This window comes from Dicentrarchus labrax, unplaced genomic scaffold (assembly GCF_905237075.1).
Source record: "Dicentrarchus labrax unplaced genomic scaffold, dlabrax2021, whole genome shotgun sequence".
Taxonomy (NCBI): Eukaryota; Metazoa; Chordata; class Actinopteri; family Moronidae; genus Dicentrarchus; species Dicentrarchus labrax.
Genome location: NW_026136707.1, coordinates 22,140,676 through 22,163,270, shown reverse-complemented (window position 1 = coordinate 22,163,270; position 22,595 = coordinate 22,140,676). Strand labels below are relative to the sequence as shown.

General features: G+C 41.2%; 2 protein-coding genes across 5 annotated transcripts in view; both read right to left on the bottom strand.

The window, feature by feature from the left end:
- Window positions 1–539: 539 nt before the first annotated feature.
- pnisr (PNN-interacting serine/arginine-rich protein) lies at window positions 540–8,234 on the bottom strand. Of its 4 annotated transcripts, none has more exons than XM_051405679.1 (12): window positions 7,958–8,228; window positions 7,293–7,401; window positions 6,930–7,106; window positions 6,346–6,581; window positions 5,783–5,945; window positions 4,862–5,064; window positions 4,469–4,609; window positions 4,258–4,357; window positions 3,578–3,631; window positions 2,958–3,152; window positions 1,428–2,532; window positions 540–915 (listed from the first exon to the last, which is right to left on the bottom strand). In XM_051405679.1, the coding sequence occupies exons 2-12, from the start codon at window positions 7,378–7,380 to the stop codon at window positions 882–884; spliced, it is 2,496 nt and encodes an 831-aa protein (XP_051261639.1). In that variant the 5' UTR covers window positions 7,381–7,401; window positions 7,958–8,228; the 3' UTR covers window positions 540–881. The 4 variants fall into 4 exon arrangements, with proteins under 4 accessions (XP_051261639.1, XP_051261640.1, XP_051261642.1 ...); XM_051405680.1 differs by having other exon boundaries at window positions 4,862–5,052; XM_051405682.1 differs by lacking the exons at window positions 540–915; window positions 1,428–2,532; window positions 2,958–3,152; ... (1 more) ...; window positions 4,258–4,357; window positions 4,469–4,609 and having other exon boundaries at window positions 4,949–5,052; window positions 6,410–6,581; window positions 7,958–8,234.
- A 4,629-nt stretch (window positions 8,235–12,863) lies between these two features.
- usp45 (ubiquitin specific peptidase 45) overlaps window positions 12,864–22,595 on the bottom strand; it is a 33,699-nt gene continuing 23,967 nt past the window's right edge. The window contains exons 10-18 of the mRNA XM_051406510.1: window positions 21,198–21,279; window positions 20,663–20,754; window positions 19,828–19,884; window positions 19,557–19,688; window positions 17,789–18,455; window positions 17,018–17,115; window positions 16,808–16,894; window positions 16,231–16,375; window positions 12,864–15,117 (exon numbers count right to left, since the gene is read on the bottom strand). Of these exons, the coding sequence (XP_051262470.1) occupies window positions 14,987–15,117; window positions 16,231–16,375; window positions 16,808–16,894; window positions 17,018–17,115; window positions 17,789–18,455; window positions 19,557–19,688; window positions 19,828–19,884; window positions 20,663–20,754; window positions 21,198–21,279 (1,491 nt within the window). The 3' untranslated portion in view covers window positions 12,864–14,986. The remainder of the gene's footprint in view (window positions 15,118–16,230; window positions 16,376–16,807; window positions 16,895–17,017; window positions 17,116–17,788; window positions 18,456–19,556; window positions 19,689–19,827; window positions 19,885–20,662; window positions 20,755–21,197; window positions 21,280–22,595) is intronic.

Sequence of the window (22,595 nt, the reverse complement as noted above, 5' to 3'; positions counted from 1 at the left end):
TGGACATTATTAGTACTCAGCTTAGAACGAATTTGATCTTATTAGTTACTGAAGCTTAAACTCTCCCTCTCCAAGGTTCATAAACATCCTTTCAGAGTTCATATTACCTTCATCAAGCTCGAGCAAGAATGGCCTCCACATGCACCATGTTCTCCCATGAGAAAGTGACTGTTCTGTTTCCATCAGCAAATCTGCACTGCGGCACATCAATTCAACAAATACAACCTTGAGCTACAGTAATGTAACTGGGATGACATTTTCAGACATGAAACCCTTCTGATCTTTTTGGGGGGGCTTTATATTGCTTATATTAGATAAGAGCAGCAGAAGAGAGACAGGGAGGGGGGAGAGGGACATTCAGTTTTTTTTTTTGCAGTGCTCAAAGAACTAAAGTATGAATCATTATGAACCAGCAGAGGGCAGTAGCAGGTCCCTGGGCTTTGTGATTCTGTTTTGACTTACAAATGTAACATTATGAATCCTCTGGTGTTAAGAGAGTAAACTTTAAGATAAAAAAAATAAAAAAAGACGTGAGACAATTCAAGGAACAAACAGTTTTATTTGGACATCTTACAATAATGTTTCGGAAAAAAGTTAATCCTGTTACGCTTTAAAATGGTACAACTTTGAGTTTTTAGTGTCCACAGAGTCTTATTAAGCTTTGCATAACGATACAAGTGAAAACTCCTACCATTCAGAAAGTCTTGTTCTTCAGTCACACTTTAAAAATAACAACATATTTACAAAGATGAAAGAAATGTATGTGGGGGGGGGGGAGGGGGGGGGTCACCTACACAACTGCCTCTATAATGAGACAAGCCTGTTCAACTCATGGAATTTAAAATGGTAAAGTGCACAGATCAGGAGGTTAACTGTGCTCCTCAGCGTCTGCTACGACGGGAGGGGGATGTTGACCTGAAAGAGAGGCGTGGACATAACATTAATACTGCACCAATCACACTTACCCACTTAGACTACAAATTACAGACATGCACAGATAACCCCCCCGACATACTGTACTCATAGAACACAAAAAAAACTGTATAAATATCCTTAAAAACTAATGTTCTGCAGACTCTAGAGAAGCAGGTCTACCCTGCAGTGCAGTGTTAGGACATTTCTGTCTGGTTCACTTTGGCATTATTTAAGGCTTCTACAAAACAGAACACAGGACTCTACTGAGGCAACAGAGGGGACTTTTGCATTAAAACCGTCATGTAGCACTAAAACCCTTTATTGCAACAGACTCCACTTTACACAGTTAAACAGATGGCAGTACTTTTTCATAACATTCAGTCAACAACTTTAAGAATTTTCCTTTTTAAAGTTATTGGAAATATAATCATTACATGGACTCCAGAGAAATCACAATGAGACATACAATGAAAACATACAGTAAGAAATAAAGAGAATAAAACGAATACTACCTTGATCGCGACTTAGACTTGTGTTTGCGGCTTGCCTTCTTACCAGACTTGTGAGATTTTTCCGTCGACCTTGAGCGACTACGTTTGGATTTTTTAGATTTCTTTTCCTTGCTAACTTCAGGGGTAGGGGATCTACTTGAGTCGGAGTCTGAGCGCCTCTTGCTAGCTTTGACGGAGCCCTTCTTGCTGGCTTTGCTGTCCTGCCGGGAGTGCTTGTCACTCTGAGAGTCCGTGTATGAGTCACTCTCCTTCCTTTTCTTGGATTTGCCGTTCTCCTCTGTGACTACAGAGCTTCCCTTCTCCTTCTCTTTGGCCTTTGGCTTTTCTTTCTTTTTATCTGAGTCTTTCTCCCTATCCTTATCCTTATCCTTCTTTTTCTTGTCTTTTTCATGGCTATGACTCCTTTCCCTCCTCCTCTCTCTGTCTTTACTGGAGGCCTTCTGTTTGTGTTTGCTGCTGCGGCTGTGACTGCTGTCTCGACCATCCCGGCTCCTTTTCCTGTCCTTTTCCCTTTCCTTCTCCTTTTCTCTGTCTCTACTGCGACTGCGGCTGTCTCTGGCCCTGGCTCTGCCCCGGTCTCTCTCTCTGGATCTGGATCTACTCCTGCGGCTCCTGCGCTCCCTAGAATCACTGCGGTCTTTCTTGTGGCGGCCTGATCTCTCAGCACTACTCCTCCTCCTGTCCCTAACCTTCTCACTACGATGCCTGTGGGAGCTGTGGCTGCGGCTGCGCCGGCGAGCCTTGTGCGAGGAGGAGCGGCTACGCCTCCTCTTCCTTCGTGGGGAGGAGGATCGAGAAGAACTGCGTGAAGATGCTGAGGAAGAAGAGGAGGAGGAGGAGGAAGAACGGCGGCTGCTGTGGCTGGAGGTGGAGCGGGAACTGCTGCTATGACCGTTGGCTGGGGAATCGCTACCACCTCGCCCTGATCGCTCCTTCCCTCTGCCCGAGGGCTTGCTCTCACTATCCTCCTTCTCACTACGGGACCTACGTCTCTCTACCAAGGGCTCCGCCTCCCTCTCTTTTACTTCCTGTTTATGTGGATTCTCTAGTTGGCCCTCATCATATTCCCCCTTTTCTCTGCTCAATCTCTCCTTCACCATCTCTTCTGTAGAAACAAACAACAAACACTCATGTAAAAAAAAAAAAAAAAAAACAGGAAACATCAGGTGCTGTAAAGACCACGAACACATTACATAACTTTCATATTAATTATGGTCTTAAATGATGTTCAAGATGAAATAAAGTCAGCATTAGTTTGGATATTTTAACTCCTGGCCACACTGTGAGCATTTGCACAGGTTTAAGTATATTCACATCTTAATTCTATGTTTTAACATCATCATCTTTGTTATTTTATTACTAATCCAGCTTAAATTGAAACAGCAAATTAAGCATAATTGGTCAAAAAAAAAATATATATATATATTTTTTTTTTTTTTTTTTTTCATTGTACATTTTTGAGGTATTAGAGTCAAGGTATGTAGTGTGTTCCTAGTCTACATTTGCAGGGACACAAACATCATGTCTTACCGCGTGCAAGCAGAGCTTCTTGTGCTTGTTTTTCTTGAAGTTGCAGCGTCTCCCGCTCTTTGCGGCGGAAGGCGTCCTGCTTCTCCCGGATGCGGTGGCGCAACTCCTCCTCATCTGTGTCGGAGGATTCAGACCCTCGCACACTGCGTTCATCGTCGTCCTCACTCTCATCTGAACCATAGTCACCAAGCCCACCTGCCACAACAGAGCCCCCGGGTTGTTGAGAGTTGGAAAGCACCAAGATCCATTCTCACAAATCAGGTTTCTCTTTTGAAAGCCCTCAATCCCACCCCAAGCTCTCAGTGGAAGGCACTTAATCCTGTATAACTTTATATTTCAGACGGATAAACCCCATAAAAACGAATACATATAGCCCATTGAAACTAAAACTCGATAGAAATACGTTGTATTCAAGAGCATGCTTCTATCATAAAGTGCAAAACTAAACCCAATTCAGTCACTGAGATTCCACTTTTATTTGAATCCATCTTTAAGTTGGGTACTGTATTTGGGTGTTAGGTCTGGTGCTAAAAGATTTTCCCATGTTCGTACTAACAACCCCCAATAAATTAAAAATATTTTCCTTCCCTCCCCCCGGTGATAGAAAAGGGGATACTCACTGAGACCAGTCAGAGAAGCCAGTGCACTTGACTGTGCCAGCTGTTTTGCAGGAGCTTTGATTCACATCAACAACAGGAACAACATGTTAAAACACATACTGCCATTTTCTCAAAGGCAAGAGAGTTGCTAGAGAAGGGGGTCACAGATAAAGCACTATTCACAGCTGCCATTGGTAACAAGAGAGAAAAAAAAAAAAAAAAAAAAAAAATGGAGAAAAGAGAGAGGGTTAACAAACAAAATTCCGTCACACAATCCAAGTCAAACAGTCGGACAGGAGGGAAAGAACCAATCTGTACTAATGCACAGTCACTTCAATGGAGGAAGTCTCTTGTATGTACAGGTGACTGTTTGTCAGTCTGTGCCGAGACTTTATTCAGTCATATCTTACAGTCTTTCAGCAGGACCTTCAATACCATGTAACAGAAGACCAGGTTTTTAAATTCTGTTTGTATAAAATCATTCCTCTGCTCTCTCTCCTTCTGATGCATTAGCAGAGAATGGTTGAAAATGCATATCAGATATACTCCCACGTTTGCTGCTCAATCATCCCTCTTTACAGGGTATAACTGAGTGTAATTTAAGAGATTAGTATGCACATAATAGAATCTCTTAAGATTTAAATATAACGTCTTGGTGACAAGCATAGATGATGAATTAACTGGAAAAAACAAGAGCAGACCTCGAGTGGCTTTCCTGTGAGACTCTTTGGCTACGTGCTGGATCTCTTCATTAGTGACCTCAAGAAGGATCTCTGTCAGAAGTGTTTTTGTGATGATCATCTAGTGACAGGAGGGAAAAACATACAATCCATTATTTTTGATAAATCCTCAAAAATAGATCAACCACAACAGTCTACGTGCAGAGGAAATAATCTGAATGATCAAACTGACCAACTGGAATTCCTTTTCCTCCTCAGTCATTTCAGGCTCACTGTCCTCAGCAGCAGGCGACGGGCTCCGGCCAGAAAATTCTTTCTTCATGGAGGTCTTTTCTTCATCGTCATTGTCATCATTACCCTCATCGTCACTGTCCTGATGTAAACAGAAGCAAGGACTCATATTTAATCAACAAAGTGGAAAGTTGTGAGGGCAGCATTAGGTGTTTTGGGACTAAACGGTTCTGGGGAGCCCCCCCAAGAACTACACACCTTCAAGGGCTTTTTTCCTGTTTACAATCGCACCAGAATAGGAACGCTATACATACAACACTCATAAAAGTAACCTGTAACCCTTTTTTTTCAAAAGAAACAATTTTTTTGTCAAGGCCAGAAATGGGTTGCTTACAAATTTACTCTTGCGGGGGACACGTGGCCCATCCCCTTCCCCGTCTGCCTCGTGCGCTTTGCCATCATCTTTTGCCATTTTTGCACGCTCCTTCTCCATTCGCTCTCGCTCCATTTTCTTCTGCTTCTCTCTGTCCATCTTTTCAAGGCCTTCTCGGATCCATGCAGGTAGTGTGCGCCTTTTTACAGCATCTAAAGGGGAAACTGGAGGTCAAAATGAATTATCCATTTACTGCCATGCTGTTAAGATGCATATACTGCTTTTGAGCCTTTACACATTCCAACTAATGATTATTTTCATCATCAATTAATCTGCTGATAATATTCTTGATTACTCATTTGGTGTATATGTCAGTAAATAGTGAAATGTCCATCAGACTTTCCCAAAGCTCAAGATGATGTCATGAAATGTTCATACCAACAGACCCAAACCCAAATATATTCCAACACACTGGTAATCTTCATAACAGAAAATATGGAATCAGGTAATTAATGTCTGCTTTAAAACTGACTTATACCATTAACATACTATTAAAATAGTCGCCAATTATTTTCATGTCAATTGACTACTTGCATCTGCTCTAATTTTGTAACAGTACTATAATTTGACAGATAAAGGGTGTTGAGTTAAGTCATATAAGCGCAAACAGGGATAGGATGATAACTGATAAATAATGCCAAAAAATCAAAATGGTTCCCAACAGTAAACAGTACCAAATAATAATAAATTAATAATATGGAATTCCTAGCTGCATGTAAATTTTCCTACTTTGTCATATAATTAGGAGCATTATTATTTCATGCTGCATAAAATATAAAGAGAAGTCACCCTCTTTGATGTGTAACACACCAACTGTATAGTACATTAATGCACCTGAAACAATCTGACAACTAGCTATTAGTTGAGTGAAAACACACTCACCTAGTGGGGCTGGAGCCTCCTGTTTGACAGGGAGCTGGATAGGGGATCTGGGCCGGTCTCTGAACCCAGGTGGTCTGGTATCTCGTCTGTTCTGAGGGGGACCCTGCCAATATGGGGAGTGGAAGCCTGTGGGTGCAGGGGCGAAGGAGGAGGCGGCTCCATGCTGTAGAGAGACAGCACAAAGTGAAAATTAAAAAGGTAGTTCGGAGCACAGAAGGACCTCTCTTAACTGCCACCAAGTGGCATGCACTGAGCATGGGGTGGTTGTTGTCTTTCCCCAGATTAAGTTAGCTGACATTCATCCATCACTCCTGACTGGACTAGAAAGCCTGGTTTGGTTAAAAAAAAAAAGAATAGAAAAAAAATCTGCTAATAAATAATACCAAACCATGCTGGATCCTCAACAAGCCAACACTTTCCTCTGCACCGCATCAAGAAAGCAATGACTGATACACCTAGATGCTGGGACCCGGCAGTTTCTATGGATTGCTCCTTCTTGTGTTACTTGGTTGTCACACTAAAACCCAAACGCTTCAACAGTTTCTACTGTAGCATCTGCATACCTGATAATCAAACTGGTTCATGGCCATGGGGGCCATGGCGTAGCTGTCGGGCTGTGCCCCATACCCATGGCTGTTCTGGGGGTAAACCCCGTGGTGGGCTTCAGAGTTGAACTCCACGCTGTCCTGGCTGTTGCTGTCCTCGCTGGGGTTCACCACATCCATCGGTCCTGACCCTGGAGGGATCCAGGGCTGCTCAGGGGGTGGAGGAGGAGGTGGCTGGCCATGCATTCCCCATTCTGTTAATGACAACATAATTAATAAACAAAAGCCAAAGCAATATGAACATATAGGTGTGACCACAAATGAAATCTCTACTGTTTATACTTCTCAACATCTGCTCAAGAGGGAGTTGGTGTCCAGCCGTTAAAGTTTTATCTAAGCACGTACACATGAGAGATCACAAACTGCATCAAAAAACAAACAAATTCTCTTCAGTCTAATAAATCACACTACAGTAAGTCAGTACTGAAAATATGGACTCATTCCAATCCTGTACCATTTCCAGTGCCAAAAAAGAAGAATGGTGCATAAAAGAGAAAAATAAATTGAAAAATGTACTGTGGCTCAAGGCGTTAAACTTGTACCTGGCTGCCACAGTCTGCCAAATGCTGGGTCACCCTGGAAGGCGCCGTGGTTGCTCTGTCCGACGGGTTCAAGGCCTGGGATGTCCTGGCCATTGGGCTGAATGTTCTGCGGCTCAGTTCCTGTCGACTCCTTTTGGGCTATCCATGCCTGTGCCAGGGCAGCCCAGTCCACTTGACCTTCACAAAGCCAGAAAATACACCCAAATATTTGAAAACACACCCATATAGGAGATATTGCAGGTCTAGCAAAACTCTATTTATCAGGGATGTTTGAGCAGTGGGTACATGTGCATTGAAGCCCTGCAGATGCACATTTCTTTTGAAGAAAAATGCTTTAGTGGTGCATGTGCATCCCTCACTAACCTGGATCTTGCTGGTGCTGGAACGACTGCATCCACTGCTGCTGGCTCAGAGGCCACTGCGGCCAGGGCTGTCCTCCCTGGTCCCACATCACTCTTCTCTGGATTTACACCTGAAACACCCCGGACAACTCGATTTAGATTTTAATTTGCAACCCCAGCATCTATTTTGCTGACATGACTAGAGCTGCTGCTGCAGTTTATGTCCTGTAACATTACACCTGGGTCTCGTCTAATGGCCAGAAAAGAGCGAGCGTTAGCTTCGATTAAAGTGCTAACGTTACCAAAAGCGGACCGGCTAGCTTAATGTTAGCCACTCCAGTTAGCTGTGAAGCATTTACTCTGTTCATAGCGGGAATAAAACCTATGTAATATGAGGTCTTGTGTCGTTACTGACGCATGATACTAAAATAAATTCGGGGGCCAGTGAAATCTAAACCTCCACGGCTCCAAGGCTGCCTCTGGTCAAGCGTTTGTGAGCGAAGGAAGCTCACCAAGCTAACGTGAGCTAACATTAGCGAAGATACAAAATTAAAGCTAACACATAGTAGCAGCGTTATCTTAGCGGGGGAACAAACCTGCCTTTACGTTTAAATAAAGTTCCGTACAGTGGGGGAGATGGGAATGGAAACTAATCTTAGATCTGTGCTTAAAGCAACATTACCCCACCTTTTCCAGACAGTTTCTTTCCAGCGCTGCGGTTCCAAATCAAAATGGCTGCCCTAGTGAGCTCCTGCTCAAAGGAAGTGTGAACCGAGGCTGCTGCTGCTGCTGCTGCTGCCTTCAGAGGCTGCCAGGAATATTATAACTCACGCTTTTAATTTGTCAGAGTTTAGTGAAGCCGCCTTTCTAAAACACATATGCTGGGCTACTTTTAAAATCCTAAATAAAAAAGGTGAAGAGGTTCACCATCTCGTCTCTGTATATTCTCACGTTGAATGTAGAGCTCCCTTGATAGTATATGGACCACCGACGTGTTGGTGTCATTTTTATGGAGCACGTACTTTTGCCTGTCCCAAAATGTTGTATTTGTAGCTTATATTTTAGCGAAAACAAATAAATAAATCTATATAATCTTATATCTAACGTTACATACGGTATACATACATATTAGTATACACATTAATCAGCCAGTCAATTTAGTATAACTGGTCTGGTTATCAACCAATTTACACTGCTTTTTCTCCTAGAAAGTGTATTCGCCCATTCTTGTTGCCAGTCTTAGTTGTTAGTTGTTAGTCTTAGGTGTTTTTGTGAGAAATTGTGTTATATAATATAATAATCAGTTACACGTCTATGGGTAGTTCATTCGCTAATCAATGAGTTGAACTTTTCGATATCACTTATTTGTTGCGCAGTAGGAGCTTACGAGCAGCACGTAAAGGCAGCATTGAGACCACGAGAGAGTCAGATGCTGATGATGGTCAATGGATGAGACTGATAATAAAGACCACAACGACGCTGAACAATTTAAAAGGTGCATTTAAGTCACTCAAGTGAACGCTGTAATTAAAATCTAAATATTTTGCGGTCAATAAAAGCTGCATGACCGTTTTTACCTCATTGATATAATCAATATAAAGTGATCTGGGTCTTACACACTAACACACAGAGCCACATACATCAATATAAGGACTTATATCCTACTTTGCGGTTCTATTAAATTATACTGATTATAAAGGCTAAGAGAAATGCTTCCACACCTTGAAAATGGTAGGCAGATATTGTTAAAATGCCTGTTTAAATGAGCCATTAACATGCATTTATTTAAAGTGGTGGATACACTACATGGGTGATCCATCACAGGTGGACAGCTCTAAGTTAGTATGCAGTTCCTCAAACCGCCACTTGAGGCTGGCTAAAGAAATTAGTCAATGTCCATAAGGCCCCATATTAAAATGTCCAACTTGACAGCAGACATAAACATATTTACAGCCTGGGGCAAAAAGCGGTTTTGGTGTCTATAGCTAAATTCCCCATTCATCACAACTGTACCTGGGGTTAATTTTTATATAACTCACCAGTTTAAATAATATCGAGTCTTAAAATTCTGCTAAATTAAGGGCATGGCCGCTTCGAGTGACAGGTGGGTGACATTACAGGAGGCTGTTTTCAGAAACCAGCCTTCATTCAGCCCACCTCAGCTCCACCCACGCTCCATGTCTTTGACAATTTTTGGATTACCTGGGAACCGGCAAAGTCAGGACTGCCAAGATAGCAGTCCCAACTGAGCCTCCCAGTGGCTCTTATGAAACCTATAGGTGATGGCACAGAGGCTACGTCCATTGTTACTTATTCAGTCTATGGTATACACTGCTAAAAGAATGTGGCCATATGAGACCCAGATTACCTCCAAATGTGGTCTGAGTGATCGGGTCTCAATGTGTCTTAGGTGCGTTCACACCTGGAGTTCTCCACTTGTGATTGGATCATCAAAGACGCCTGTTAATGCCAGGTGTAAACAGGGCCAGAGCTGTTATGATGATAAAAATAATTCATAATCTGCAGACTTGTTGCCTGGATGAAGTATGGAATAGTTGAACCATTTAATATGTCAGACCAAGTTACAAACAACAAATAAAAACTTTATTTAGATGTATTTTCGTCAATACTTTTCTTATGTCAATGTCAATGCATTGATGCATTAGTTACTACACAGACTACATGATGGAGTAATTCTTGACTTTTGTTATCCATCTACATGAATATAAACGTTACCAGCCTATTATACCAGCACTGATGTTGTGATTCCGAGGAAGCATGATATTGGCACCAGTTTCACAGATATGTTCATTGTCTGATTACCGATAAAAATAATTCATTATGTTAGTGTTGGTCACTTCTGACTGTACTTTGAACTTAGCTGAAACATGATTTTGACTCTAAATGTTAACTTTAATTAATTCAATTGTATTTGTCTACAGCAGGATAAAAAAAACCAGAACATTTTAAAGGGAATTTTGTAATTAATTCAAAAGGCATTTATTACAGGAGTAAGTACTGTTCTGGGTAGAAAAATCCTTGAAATAAATATTTAGTGTAGTCCTTGGTAATAATATTTGGTCATATTGGCCAGCTTTGTCATTTTGCTGTAGTTATTGAGCTGGATATCAGCTGTGGTCCTGGACAGGTTGGGTGCTTATTTTCTACAGACCTACGGACTTACTATTCATGATGACTTGGGTCTGAGCTGTAAAGTAGATTCACACTGTGGTTACTTTTGCTGTGATGAGTTCAGATACGGACTGTCGCCTTTTTCTTTTTCAGCAGTCAAAAAGACAAATGAGTGGATTCAGCTGCTTCTTTAGTTGGCTGGAAAAAAACATGCAGCAGCTTCCTGCCTGAAGATGACATAGGGACGGAATGAAATTCCCTGTGTGAAACATAATTTTGGCTCTGCATTGTTGGAATTGTCAGTGTCATTTGTTCTGAATGAATAAAACTGTGTTAGCATTAAATCATGATACTGTAGAGTTGTGTGTTGCATACTGCATATACTGTAAATGTGTAAAGTGGAGGTATATTTAAAAAAAAAAACGTATTTGGTGACAATCTAAACAAACAAACTAGGAATAGACCAGAAAAGACAGAAGAAATAAAGGAACCATTTCAGCATTCACAAACAGAACACAGTGGGAGATGCTGCTGACAAAACAGCCACAAACTTCTTTTAAATCCCACAGAAGGCTTCATAATACATTCTGTGTATCTGAGATGGGTATTAGAGTGACAGTTAATACATGGTGGGCAGAGAATCACTGGTTTCACAGTACAGGTGGGGGTGGATCACACATTGAGAGGCCAGCCTGGTGGAGGTTACTCTTTGGTCTCAAGTGCACACCAAACTGTAGAAGTGCAATGAGCTGCCCTTGAGGGTTGTTAATAAGTTAATAAACATATATTTAAGAATATCCATTTAGTGTATCATTAGTAGAAATTAACCAAATACCTCTATTTCACTACATTTTTCAACAGCTGTAGTTAGTTGTTATTTTAACTACAGATTTTACTATATATACTTGACTGACTTGACAGTATGAAGTATTTCAAATGAGGTCCACTTTGAGGAGCTTTACCTTTTTCAGATGATGGTATGACTACTTTAAAGTAAAACATTTTAATACTATTGCATATAACTAGGTTTTAGGTATATCAGGTACAGCTGCTCATTGCAACATTGTTCATTGCCCCCACTAAACATACAATAGAAAGAATAAATGAAATTTTAAAACTACAGTGTATTTTGACACGGGTCCTCTCAACAATGTATGGTAGCAAGATTAGTTAAACAAAAAAAAGCCTCGAGACTCAGTTTATATAGTGCATCAGTTCATATGGTGGATAATACCAAAGAGAACTGTAAATAATCAGATTACTACAAAGTAACTGTGAAAATAAGGCTTTTGGGGCACATGAGGCGTTAAGGTCCACCTTGCTCTGTTGGTAATCCAGCCATTCAACCCACCATGTGCTGGTGTTTCTAAAGCACAAATATATCTGTATCGGTAGAGGGCAGTATACTCTAAGCATGTGTTGGTGTCTTTCCTGGACATATTTCAGTAGCAACGTTTAACACATCAAAATGTTTTAAAGCCAGAAATGAAATATAAACTAGTAAGTGACAGTCCAGGAATACAGATTGATGAGTGTGGGTTGGAGCAACCAGACAATGTACCTACAGTGTTAGGTGCTCTGTAGTTTTTACTGTGTGATTGAAATATATTTAACACATACTCTGTTATAGAAAAGGGTTTATGTGCAGGTGTTGTTCTGTGCTATGTTTGCGTTAATAAGTAGTGTTGATGAATATGCACTGTGAGGGGCAAAGCCTAAGGCAATCTAAATGTGTGGGCGTTAGCATGAGAAACTGTGTTGATCACGTTGTGTATTAATGCAGGGTGTGTGTGGTGTGGTGTCAACCAAGGTGAGACTGACAGTGACAGTGGCGTGCATGGTGAGAGCAGTAGATTTAACCTCCACTGCTGGTAGATAGGTAGACAGTAATGAGCATTCCAGCATTAGTTTCTTACAACTGTCTCACACTGGGGGAGGGGTGCCTTTCATTAAGTGAGATTAAATCACATGCAATGCTTCAGCAGCATGTCCCCGAGCCAAAAGTCACCCTCTTGCTTTAAAAATAGACAAATACATTTCAGAGAAGATTTGCTCTTTTTGTTGGTGGCGGCTTGACAACCTGTTTTAATGTCCCAGCAGCATGACTGGGATGTCACAGCGTGTGGGAACGAGATGACGTGTGAGGCGATGTTTTTGGACGTTGCCCTTTTCCTGATTCCACACCCACCTCCTCTTCACCAGCTCACGACATGTTCTGAAGCAGTGCTGCTTTGCACCCGTCAGGGCACATCGCCGGCGAAGATGGGTGGAATATGGCACCACGGGATCCGCAGCGACAGCCAAGAGCAGCGGTGGACAACATCTCGCTTAAGAGGAAAAAACAGGATGACACCAAGTCCAAAGCAGAAACAACAAAACCTTACCTTGTAATCCCTCTTCTGCTAGTGCTGCTGCATGAGAGAGGCAAACACGTAAAGAGGAAGATGAGTCTTGTAGAATATTCAGTTCATAAATTAGATTTATTTTGATACAGTATTTAGTTATACTCATTCCAAATTTTTCATTTCGTAAGTGAAATTAAATGATTTTCTGGAAACAATTCTGTTCTGAGGAAAAACCCTGCACGCCATAAGCACCATGATTTTGTGTTGTTTCTAGTATGTACAGTTACATATACTCATTATTACTTCTGCTTACAGTAAGTTATACTGTACATAAATATGCCACACATATCCCTCTTTGCATTTGACTATGCATATGTTTTTCTTCTCACCATGCACAGGTTTCTTTGACCTGAAGCATAGGCACTGAATTTGTCCTCGTTTCAAAAGAAAATAATAAACCTTTAGATTCTGACGCATGTGTTCAACCCTTTCCCTCCTACTGTTTTGGCAAATGTCCAACACGCAAGGAAAATGTTTTCATCTAAAATATTTTCATAGAAAAAGATGAACAGCTCGTGTGACGTAGACATTTTAAGAATAGGCAATACATTCATTAGAACATTAACCCATGCACATTACAGCAAAGATGTTTTTTTCTTTTCAGGCATTAAGCCTGAGTTTCTTTTTTAATATATTTTGTTGTAGGCTCTACCTTACTGATAGTATTAGGGAATTAAGTCAGTCTGTCACAGCACTGACTCTTTGTTGAACATCTTAAATGGGTTTGCGTGTGCGCCTACACAATTACAGTAGAGCTGAAATACAATGAAGGCAGACAAGGTGCTTTGTTGGTCTGATAAACATCGAGTACGTTAGTTTGTCCAATGCCACTCGAGAACCATACTGATGACCTTGAGAGAACAAATGTTAAAGAAACACTCTGTGTGAAGTAGACTCCTTGCGTGTTTGGTTGTGATCTCCTGCTCTGACTTGCAGCTGCAAAACTCGTCTTTGGCAAAATGTAATTCACTGATAGTCTTACATTTATACATTCTGATGTACAAAAAGAACAATCCATTCAAAGTAGGCTGTAAAATAACTGTTGTGCTACTCCCTAAAGGTGCTATGTGTAGCAATTTAAACCAGTATGTCAATGAAAACTACCGTAAGCTGTGATGGCTTGGTTATTATTATTATGATAAATAAATCGGAAAAGGCGGAGATAATTACTAGCTACTATTTAACACCATTGGTGCTGTATTATTAGTACTCGACTTTCTCAAATGTACAACCATGTTTCCCATAAACTGTCACAAATGATGTTGCTGCTTGTCCTCATGTGCCATTCTCTTTACTGAAAAGGACAAACATGTCTGAATTCATTTTTCTCTTGCCATTTCTTACCATCTATCTTCTGCCATTGCCAGAAACAATCAAGCACCGTCTTAACAAACCTAAGCCACTGCCACACAATGGAAAATCTTTTGTAGAATGCGGACAGAGAAGCAAATCTTCATCATGGTGGCTCTGAGTATTTGTTAAATATACTAAATATAACACTAACTCAAACTGAATGTGGCAACGGTTTACTGATGTGCCAATGATACACATAGCACCTTAAATCTACATTCTCCCGTCTCATTCATTCACTCATATGTGTGTGTATGTATACACACACATATGACACACACACACACACACACACACACACACACACACACACACACACACACACACACACACACACACACACACTTGACATCAACTAGTCAGTGCTGAGAGCAGTTTAGCATGCGATAATTCTGCATTACTTCCTGTTAGTTACTGTAGCAAACTCTTCCATGCACTTATCTCAGGCACAGAATTGTGACAGAGATAGAGAATAAACTAAGAACAGCTCAGATTCAGTAACCCTCCTTTCTCCCGGCCTCTTTATAAAGGGTAGGGTTTTTAAAACAGGAAACATGAATGAAAATCTGGGCTATATCAAAGCAGAAAATATTATCTTTTATATATCTAAGATATTCACATCAAGATATTCAAGTGCCAATTTGAACTGAGAATCTGTATGCAAAAGACACAAGGGTCATTCCTCTTATGTAAGACAAGTGAGTGTACAGTGAAGTCTTTCCCTTTTCTTCCCTCGACCTACTCACAGATACAGTAAGAGGAGTAGTACAGGCATGTAACAACACAAAGCTAAACAGAGATCTTGGGAAAAGTATTTTCCTGTGTCACATTACAGCATCTCCTCGTAGAAGAGAAGGTATGCCTGAGAGTTGAGTACCCTTGACTCTGGTACTGTCTGAACGGTGGTATCGCTGATGTACACCCACTGGCCCTGGGAGCTGCCACCGGCATCCCTCGCACCTGAAACACACACACACACACACACACACACACACACACGCGCATACACAGAGTCAATATCATGGGGGACATAGACTCCTTTGAGAAATAAGCAGCTATTTGTTGTTTCATTTGTCTGAAAAAGCCAGTGTGGGTAAACAGTCTTCAGTGTACAGATATGTGCAGGAGCTGTCAGAGGATGGCTCCACATAACGAGGCTAAAATAATGCAATCCAACGAAGAAGATGGACTTCGCCAAAGCTTCTCAATTAGACTTGGACAGTATCAAGGTATCACAGTATACCAACATATTTAGAAATCCTAAAAGTATGACTTTTAACACTGTCGACCACACAGACGCTCCTTTTTCTGGTGGGTTGATCATACTGGCTCATAGAGCGTTTGTTTTTTAGTTTAGATTTGTGTGGGTGTGTTTGTTCTGTGCTTTGTCTTGGAATATTAGTGGCACCTCACATGGCTGCTTTTTATCTCCACAGTCTGCCAGTGGGAAGAATGAACATATAATAAGTGTCCATTCTGGATTAAAAGCTCTTTTTTGCTATCTACTTTTTCTCTTTTTAGAGAACACCATGTGAATTTACAAATTTCTCTGACTTGCTTACTACTCAGACTGCCTCTTATCTCGTCTCCCATGTGTCACACAGATTTGATTGGCTGAGCAGAGTCACATGAGATGAATTGGGGGCCACTAAACCAGTGCCCTTAAAGGCTAGAAAACTACACCTGTTAACATAGACACGACACGTCCTGGTATGCTAAAATGACTTCTATCACACAAATACCTTCCTATACGGTATACACCGGTGAAATGTATGGAACACGTCTGAGTCTTGTGTCAACTTATTAGCAGCAAGGTTTTTCCACCAACTACCTTCCAGCATTACTCTGAACAGTAAAGCTAGGCACTCTCCTAAAGAAGAAGAGAAATACGAATAGAGAAAATAACATGGCTTTATTGAACATAAAGACCTCTATTCGTACTGCCCTTTGTAGAGGACATCTTTATTGTTATAAGGAGTGAGAACTCACCACTTTCACGAACAGACATAAAACAAACACAGACACAGAATAGATAAAAGCTCTTGAAGGAGCTCAAGAGACCTGACAACTGACCTGATAGGTTCCTGTGGTGCTGTTCTGTTTTCCTCTGGGGAGCACGGACTTTCACATAAGCAGTGTAGTGGCCCCCCCGCATTGAGCCACTATGTTCAACAATCCCATACAGGCTGTAGAGGACGCGATCACCGGCTGCCAGGTTCTAGCAAAAAAACAAGATTAGCAAAAAGGAAAATATTAAAGAAAAGTAAAGATACGGAGTCAATTTTATTTGTTCAGAACATCTCATACACGGGTTAACTCATTGTGCTTTACAGTGAAACATAAAACAAATAGACAGAAAGAAAACACACAAATTACTCCACATAAATAAAGTAACTTTTCAGTGACCCATCCAACACACACTTACACAAAATACATGTTTTGAGGAACAGTATCAACCAAGGACATTCATTACAAACTGAACAACTGAAGCAATGAATAGTAGAAACCTTTGGAACAGTAATAGCAAAGCAGTGCTTAATGTAAGCAATTAAAAAAAAAAAACACCTTTATCATAAGTTTGAAGTAGAAGGGATTCATTCAATTTCAAGTTCAAAGAAAATTTTTCAACTTTGGATTAGTAGTTTAATACCTTGCAGGACGCCGAGCAGAATGGAGCCAGATCCAAGATCAGAGGGAAGTCAACATGGCGGTTCACTTTTCGTAGGTTCATCCCAGCCTTAAAATACAAAAGCAGAACCATAGCACATTAACATTGAGGCCTGCAGACCCCAACACAAGCCCCTCAATGGCACCCTTTAGGATATGCAAAAACAAAAAAAGGCAGCATGTGTCTGCTCACCTGATGGAAGCGTTTAAGATGCAACGTGATGACAGGGGGCAGCGAGGAGATCAGCATTTGCTTCCTAGCGCTTGTGTACATTTTCTCCACCTTCTTATCTATGCCAGAAACAAAAAACACAGAGAAATGTCAGGTTTAACTGTTAAAACATCCTGTCTGTTTTATTCAAACAAACAAAGTCATGATTCTTGGGGGAAAAAAATAGTTTAAGTGATTAAAAAAACATTATATTATATACATTATGGGATGACAGGAACATCTGGAACCACAGAGAAACTGACAACTGCAAAAATCAGTGACCAGATTGTAGCCCTCGACAGTAGTAAGAATTTGCTCTGATGTGCTAGTGATAAACTCAACAGGGTCAGGTGGCAGAGTCAAGGATTGAGATGGTAGTTGTGTATCTAACCATATAATTGCAAAAATATTGTCAGCACACAGGAAAAAAATTGAATTAAGCTGCAGGGGTGGACTGAAGTTTCTATGGATGTTTTAATATTTTTTCCAAAGCAAACACAAAAGCAGAAGCAATTGTAACTGGCAAGAATTTAAGCTGCCTACGTCCAGCATGCTCCATGAAGGACGAAAATAAAACTAGATAAACCTTTTACAGCTATCAATGAAGTTTACATGAGATGATTTCAATATCCAAAATATGTACAGTAATCTGGCTTTAATTTAAAATATCTTATCAATTATTTGCAGGTAGGCAACTTGCAGACTGGTTGCTTATCTTCAAAGCTCTTTGTTGTTCCAGATGTTTTGTCTTACCGACTGAGCCGCTCTTGCGCAGCTGTTTCTGTCTGCGTTCAGTGCAGCTCTCGCACAGCAGCTTGTTGTTGCCCATCAGCAGTTCCACAGAGGTGAACTGGTGGAGGCAGGACTGGATGGAGCACTCCTTGGAGCTGGGTGTGTAACTGTGGGACAGCACCTGGAAGGCCCCCTGGTGGTGTTGATGGTGGAGGTTGTCTCGTGACTGTGTTTCTCCCTGCTCTTCTGGAGAACAGCGTGTAGAAGGAGAGCAGTCCGCAGAGGTGAACCCGAGGTTGACTTTAGACACTGCAGTAACTAGCTGTTCTACAGCGCCACCTTGCCTCGTGGAGGATGATGGTGAGGGGGAGGAGGCGGAGATGGGCGTAGGTGATGGAGTGAGGGTGGAGGTGGACGATGGGGTGGACATGTGCCCGTGGCTGTGGCTGGAGGAGGGGGTGCGTGGGGCCCACTCGCTCTCTGAGGCCTCGCTGTCAGCGTCATTACTGCTGTCCTGAGCACCAGAGTCTCTTTCACTGCCATCTGATAGGCTGCCGGCAGCGGCCATCTTGCAAACTGAGATGCCGCGGGCCGATCCACCAGCTACCCCCTCCTCCTCTGGCCGCTCCGCACTGCAGCCTGCTCCCTTCTCCTCCACAGAGCTCGAAGACCTCCTGCTCTGCTGCTTCTGGAAAGAAGAACAGATACATCAGTGAGGCCTATTCTGATAACAAACATTATGTATGGATATAGTCTTAATTTAACAGAGTCAACATGGAAATTGAACATGACATGGATATGAAATACTTTACGTTTCCCCACTTACCACCACAGAAAATATCAGGCTCTTTAAGTACCACTATTATGACCAACGTTAAAATACAGTAATGTAGGCCGACCTTGTTCAGCTACGGACAGTTCATGCACGGTGTAAGTTTATTTCTAATAAGATTATTTATTGTTGACTGTTGTTAAATCGCACAAATAGCACCAGAGCTAATTTGGTGGAAAAGAGGTACTCCTGGACCATACTTTATAGTTACCATTTGGAGCCACAATTGCAGTGTTTTTATTTCCCCTCTGCCTACTGTCTTGCCATCACATTTTAGCTCATGTTAGACCATGGATGTATTGTGTGCACTACACATGTATGCCCATGTAACAGGTTGATACTGAAACAAAATATTCCAGGAAATACAAAAGTTATTTTAAATTACATTTCAGTTTAGTATTCTTAGTCCAAATTTTATAGTATCTTGATAATATGTTTTTAAATTAATTAATTCCATTAAAATAAATATAATTCAGAGATTCTTCAAGCAACTTGTGTACCACCATGTGCCGTAGTGTAGTGCTTTAGAGGGTAAGAATTAAATCGGATAAATATGTATAGATATTTACACATCTAAAAAAGGTTAGCTATTAGCTTGCCCTGTGGTGCTTTGTCTTTCTATTGGTGGTAGGTCTACAAAGAGAATTTCACTTTGTAGAATTTGAAGGGCCAAGCTTTGTCTTCTTTTCAAAATCTTATAAAGGAAGACAAAAAATTGAAACTGAAATGAGTAAAATGTGGACATTTGGCCCAGGCTTTGCACAATGTGCATATTGTGCATCAGTTTGCAGACAGTGTTGTCGATTAAAAAAACACTGACATGATACAGAATAAAACAAATGAACATACCCAGCAGATAACAGCTTTATGAGAGGCATAAATAGAAACAGTAAAGAGAATTGCTTTTCAAATGAGCAGGACTCTTTACCATCACATACTTCATATAGACTCCCCTACCTGTCCGCTCAGCTTCCTGGTGTTTCTGTTGACAGAGTGCACCGCAAAAGGAACCTGGTCGCTGTGAGTCATGTGGGTGTCCTGCTCCCGGCTGCCCTTCCCCAGCCTACCAGGGTTTGATGGTTTTGATATCTGAGTGACAAATAAAGCATTATCAATTCTAAGTGGTAACAACATGGTGTAGTATACTGGCTAAAGGTGTAAGAGTGATAATCATCATCCTTTAATATTATTTGCACTGATTTTCTTCTGAACAAATGTAGTAGCTCACCCTCTCCTCTATGATGGGTAGAGAGATGTCTATGAAAGCCTCCTTCACTGTGGAGATCTGAATGAGAAATCACATGTAAGTCAGTGCCAGCATATATATTTATCTGCTTTCCTTAATAGTTAAGATCAAAGCCTGTTGGTAACAATTAACTTCTACTGCAGATTTTCACTCAGAGGAGCTGTGGGAAGTGGCTGTTTCTTTGCTTTTTCCCCTGCAGCTCCACACCTGGTGCTCTCTACCTTCAAGGATATTCTTTAGTTTTCATAGTGGCAGTTGCTTTGTTAACAACTCTGAGTGCCCACATTTTATTGTAAATGCCTGCTGCAAACAGTTGGTGTCTGAGCTGGTCCTTGAAGTGCTTTTTTTGTTTTGTTTTTCCCTGTTGATTTCTGTTTCCTCTGACTTATTTTTTTTGTACATCGTCATCCTTTGGTTGTGGGTATCAAAGTAAAAAATGATACTTGGATGTAACAGCTAGAAGACAAAAGGCAACTTAATATTGAGGAGCTTACAAATATCTGCCAGTTTATAACTACTGGTATAACACCAGTGTTGCTGGAATTTGTCTGGCAATCTATTGTGCTTCCTGCAGCATTTCTTTAAACCAGTAGCAAAATAAAATGGAATATTAAGAAATGTGGGGAAGGTTTAACAGCAAGGTTTAACCACATCTATTCAGAATCAACTGCTGTCTGAATATAAGGCTAGATGAAGAAAGTGTGATCTTGTCGACCCTGTTGTGCTTCATGTGTGTTCCTTTGAGTTCAACTCTTTGCCTGATTGGCTCACATGGACTATTCAGAGCCTTTGCAATGCTTCACCCACATACACTTACATGCTCACACTCCTCACACATTATTGTGTTGGTCAGCTCGCCTACAAAGATGCGGTCAACGAAGTTCATCCTCACACCTTCCTTCCCGTATGCTAGTGGGAAAGAAAACATTTTTATCTATTGATTGCATAGATGGATAATGTGATGATTAGCCTGTCAATTCCTTTAAAAACCATTCTGGTCACTATTATGTCTCCAATAAAAGCTGAGAACAAATTGTGTTAATCAAGCTTCTTGGACAGTGGACAGATGCAGGATTACTGCATTTTTTGTCAAGACGTTCTAATTCTTAAAGGTGAAACACATTTCAATTTTGACAAGGTGGACAGTTAGAAGGAATAGAACTCATTTTGTTGATAATACGAACAAAACTTTTCAGGCAACACTGAAGGTTTATCTAACAAAGACTATGCTGTTCTCTGTCTTCGATCAAACCACCCTTAGTCTGATTTGTAAATAAGTTGTATTTCCATTAGCTGCCACAAGATGGGACTATTGATCTTGGCCATCCATTTACGGCGGCTGGCATATAAACCTTTGACTTTGCGTTTGGTGTCCTCATCTGCGGTCTTCTCTGTGGGATTGTTGAAAGCTTTCAGGATTCCCGCTTTCACCCTCTGGAAACAACAAACAAAAAATATTACAACAATGCAGACTTTAAATGATATTCCTGGATGCAAAATAAACACGTAAATTCACTGTTCTTTTTCTTGAATTCTCTCCATTACATCCATTAGTGAAACATCAAAATGTAGCCTACAGCTCAGTTTGACAGGTATACCTATTATAAGCATCATTAGTGTAAAATAATTATTGTGCTTGTCTAAAAACGTTAACATGTAAATCCCTTAATGAACTCATGTTTTCTGCTTGTGTGTGTGTGTGTGTGTGTGCACACAGAAGTTCTTCACAGGAGCGTCTTATTGAAGGTGACATGGTCAGTGAGTGTGTTGGTGAGAGAGCTGTGAAGAGGCACAGCCACAGTAAAGCACCAATCAATAGATAATTGGCCATGGTCTATGTCTGCGGTCGAGACCAGTCAGCCCCCATTGTACCGGGACCCACACACTGGACTGGCTATTTAGGTCAAAAAGTCCTGTTAATCCAAGCCCGGCCAGTCTGCACCCCACTCAGTCAGCACAGTCAAACCAGGCTGAGGCTCTCCTACTAATTAATTACCAGTAACCCCCACCAATGTAACAGCGTGCACTGTCCCACACAGGATGGGAGGGGGTAGGGAGGGGGTGAGGCGGTTAAGGGGGTGGAGAGGGTTGCTGGTACAAGGGTGCAGGGGTGGAAACTAAAATGAAGACGGGGCAAAGAAGGACAGTCCATGCCCTGAGAGAGTAATACCTACCGTCTCAGCTAATTGGTGATAATTGACTGGGGCCAAATTAGCATATTTAGATCTCTGATACTAATGGCCAATCAACACAAACACTTAGGGCCTCTAAAAGGTTGGTGACACCCACTGCAAAAATACCAGTGTCTCTCTCGGACACACACTAACACAGGTGTGTGTATATTATTTTTGTGGCATTTATGAGTTACCGAAATGTGCCTATTCAAAATGAATAGGTTTGATTCTGGCTCAGGTATAGATTCTCGTAAAGAACAACATGTTTGTCCAGTGTTTGAAGAAGCTAAACATTTCATCTTTATTAGAACAGTTAGTCACTGGTTTAATGTTTGCATTCATTTTTTAAATGATTGAATATTGTAGGCTAAAATGCCACTGTATCTCTGAATGTGCTTGGCTGTATAAATGAGTTTCTGAGTGAATGAATAGAGGAGGCTGTACCCCCTCCCTCTTTACCTCCTTGATTGGATTGGGAGACTGGCTGATAGGCTGATGAGTGTGTGTGTGTGTGTGTGTGTGTGTGTGTGTGTGTGTGTGTGTGTGTGTGTGTGTGTGTGGGAGGGGGGCTGTGGG

Excerpts from the sequence above, each read along its gene's own strand:
- pnisr (XM_051405679.1), bottom strand. The coding sequence starts at position 7,380 with ATGTGGGACCAGGGAGGACAGCCCTGGCCGCAGTGGCCTCTGAGCCAG. Across the intron at positions 5,946-6,345 it reads TGAACCAGTTTGATTATCAG|CATGGAGCCGCCTCCTCCTT; the intron begins GTATGCAGATGC and ends GTCTCTCTACAG. Across the intron at positions 3,153-3,577 it reads GGCTTCTCTGACTGGTCTCA|GTGGGCTTGGTGACTATGGT; the intron begins GTGAGTATCCCC and ends CTGTTGTGGCAG.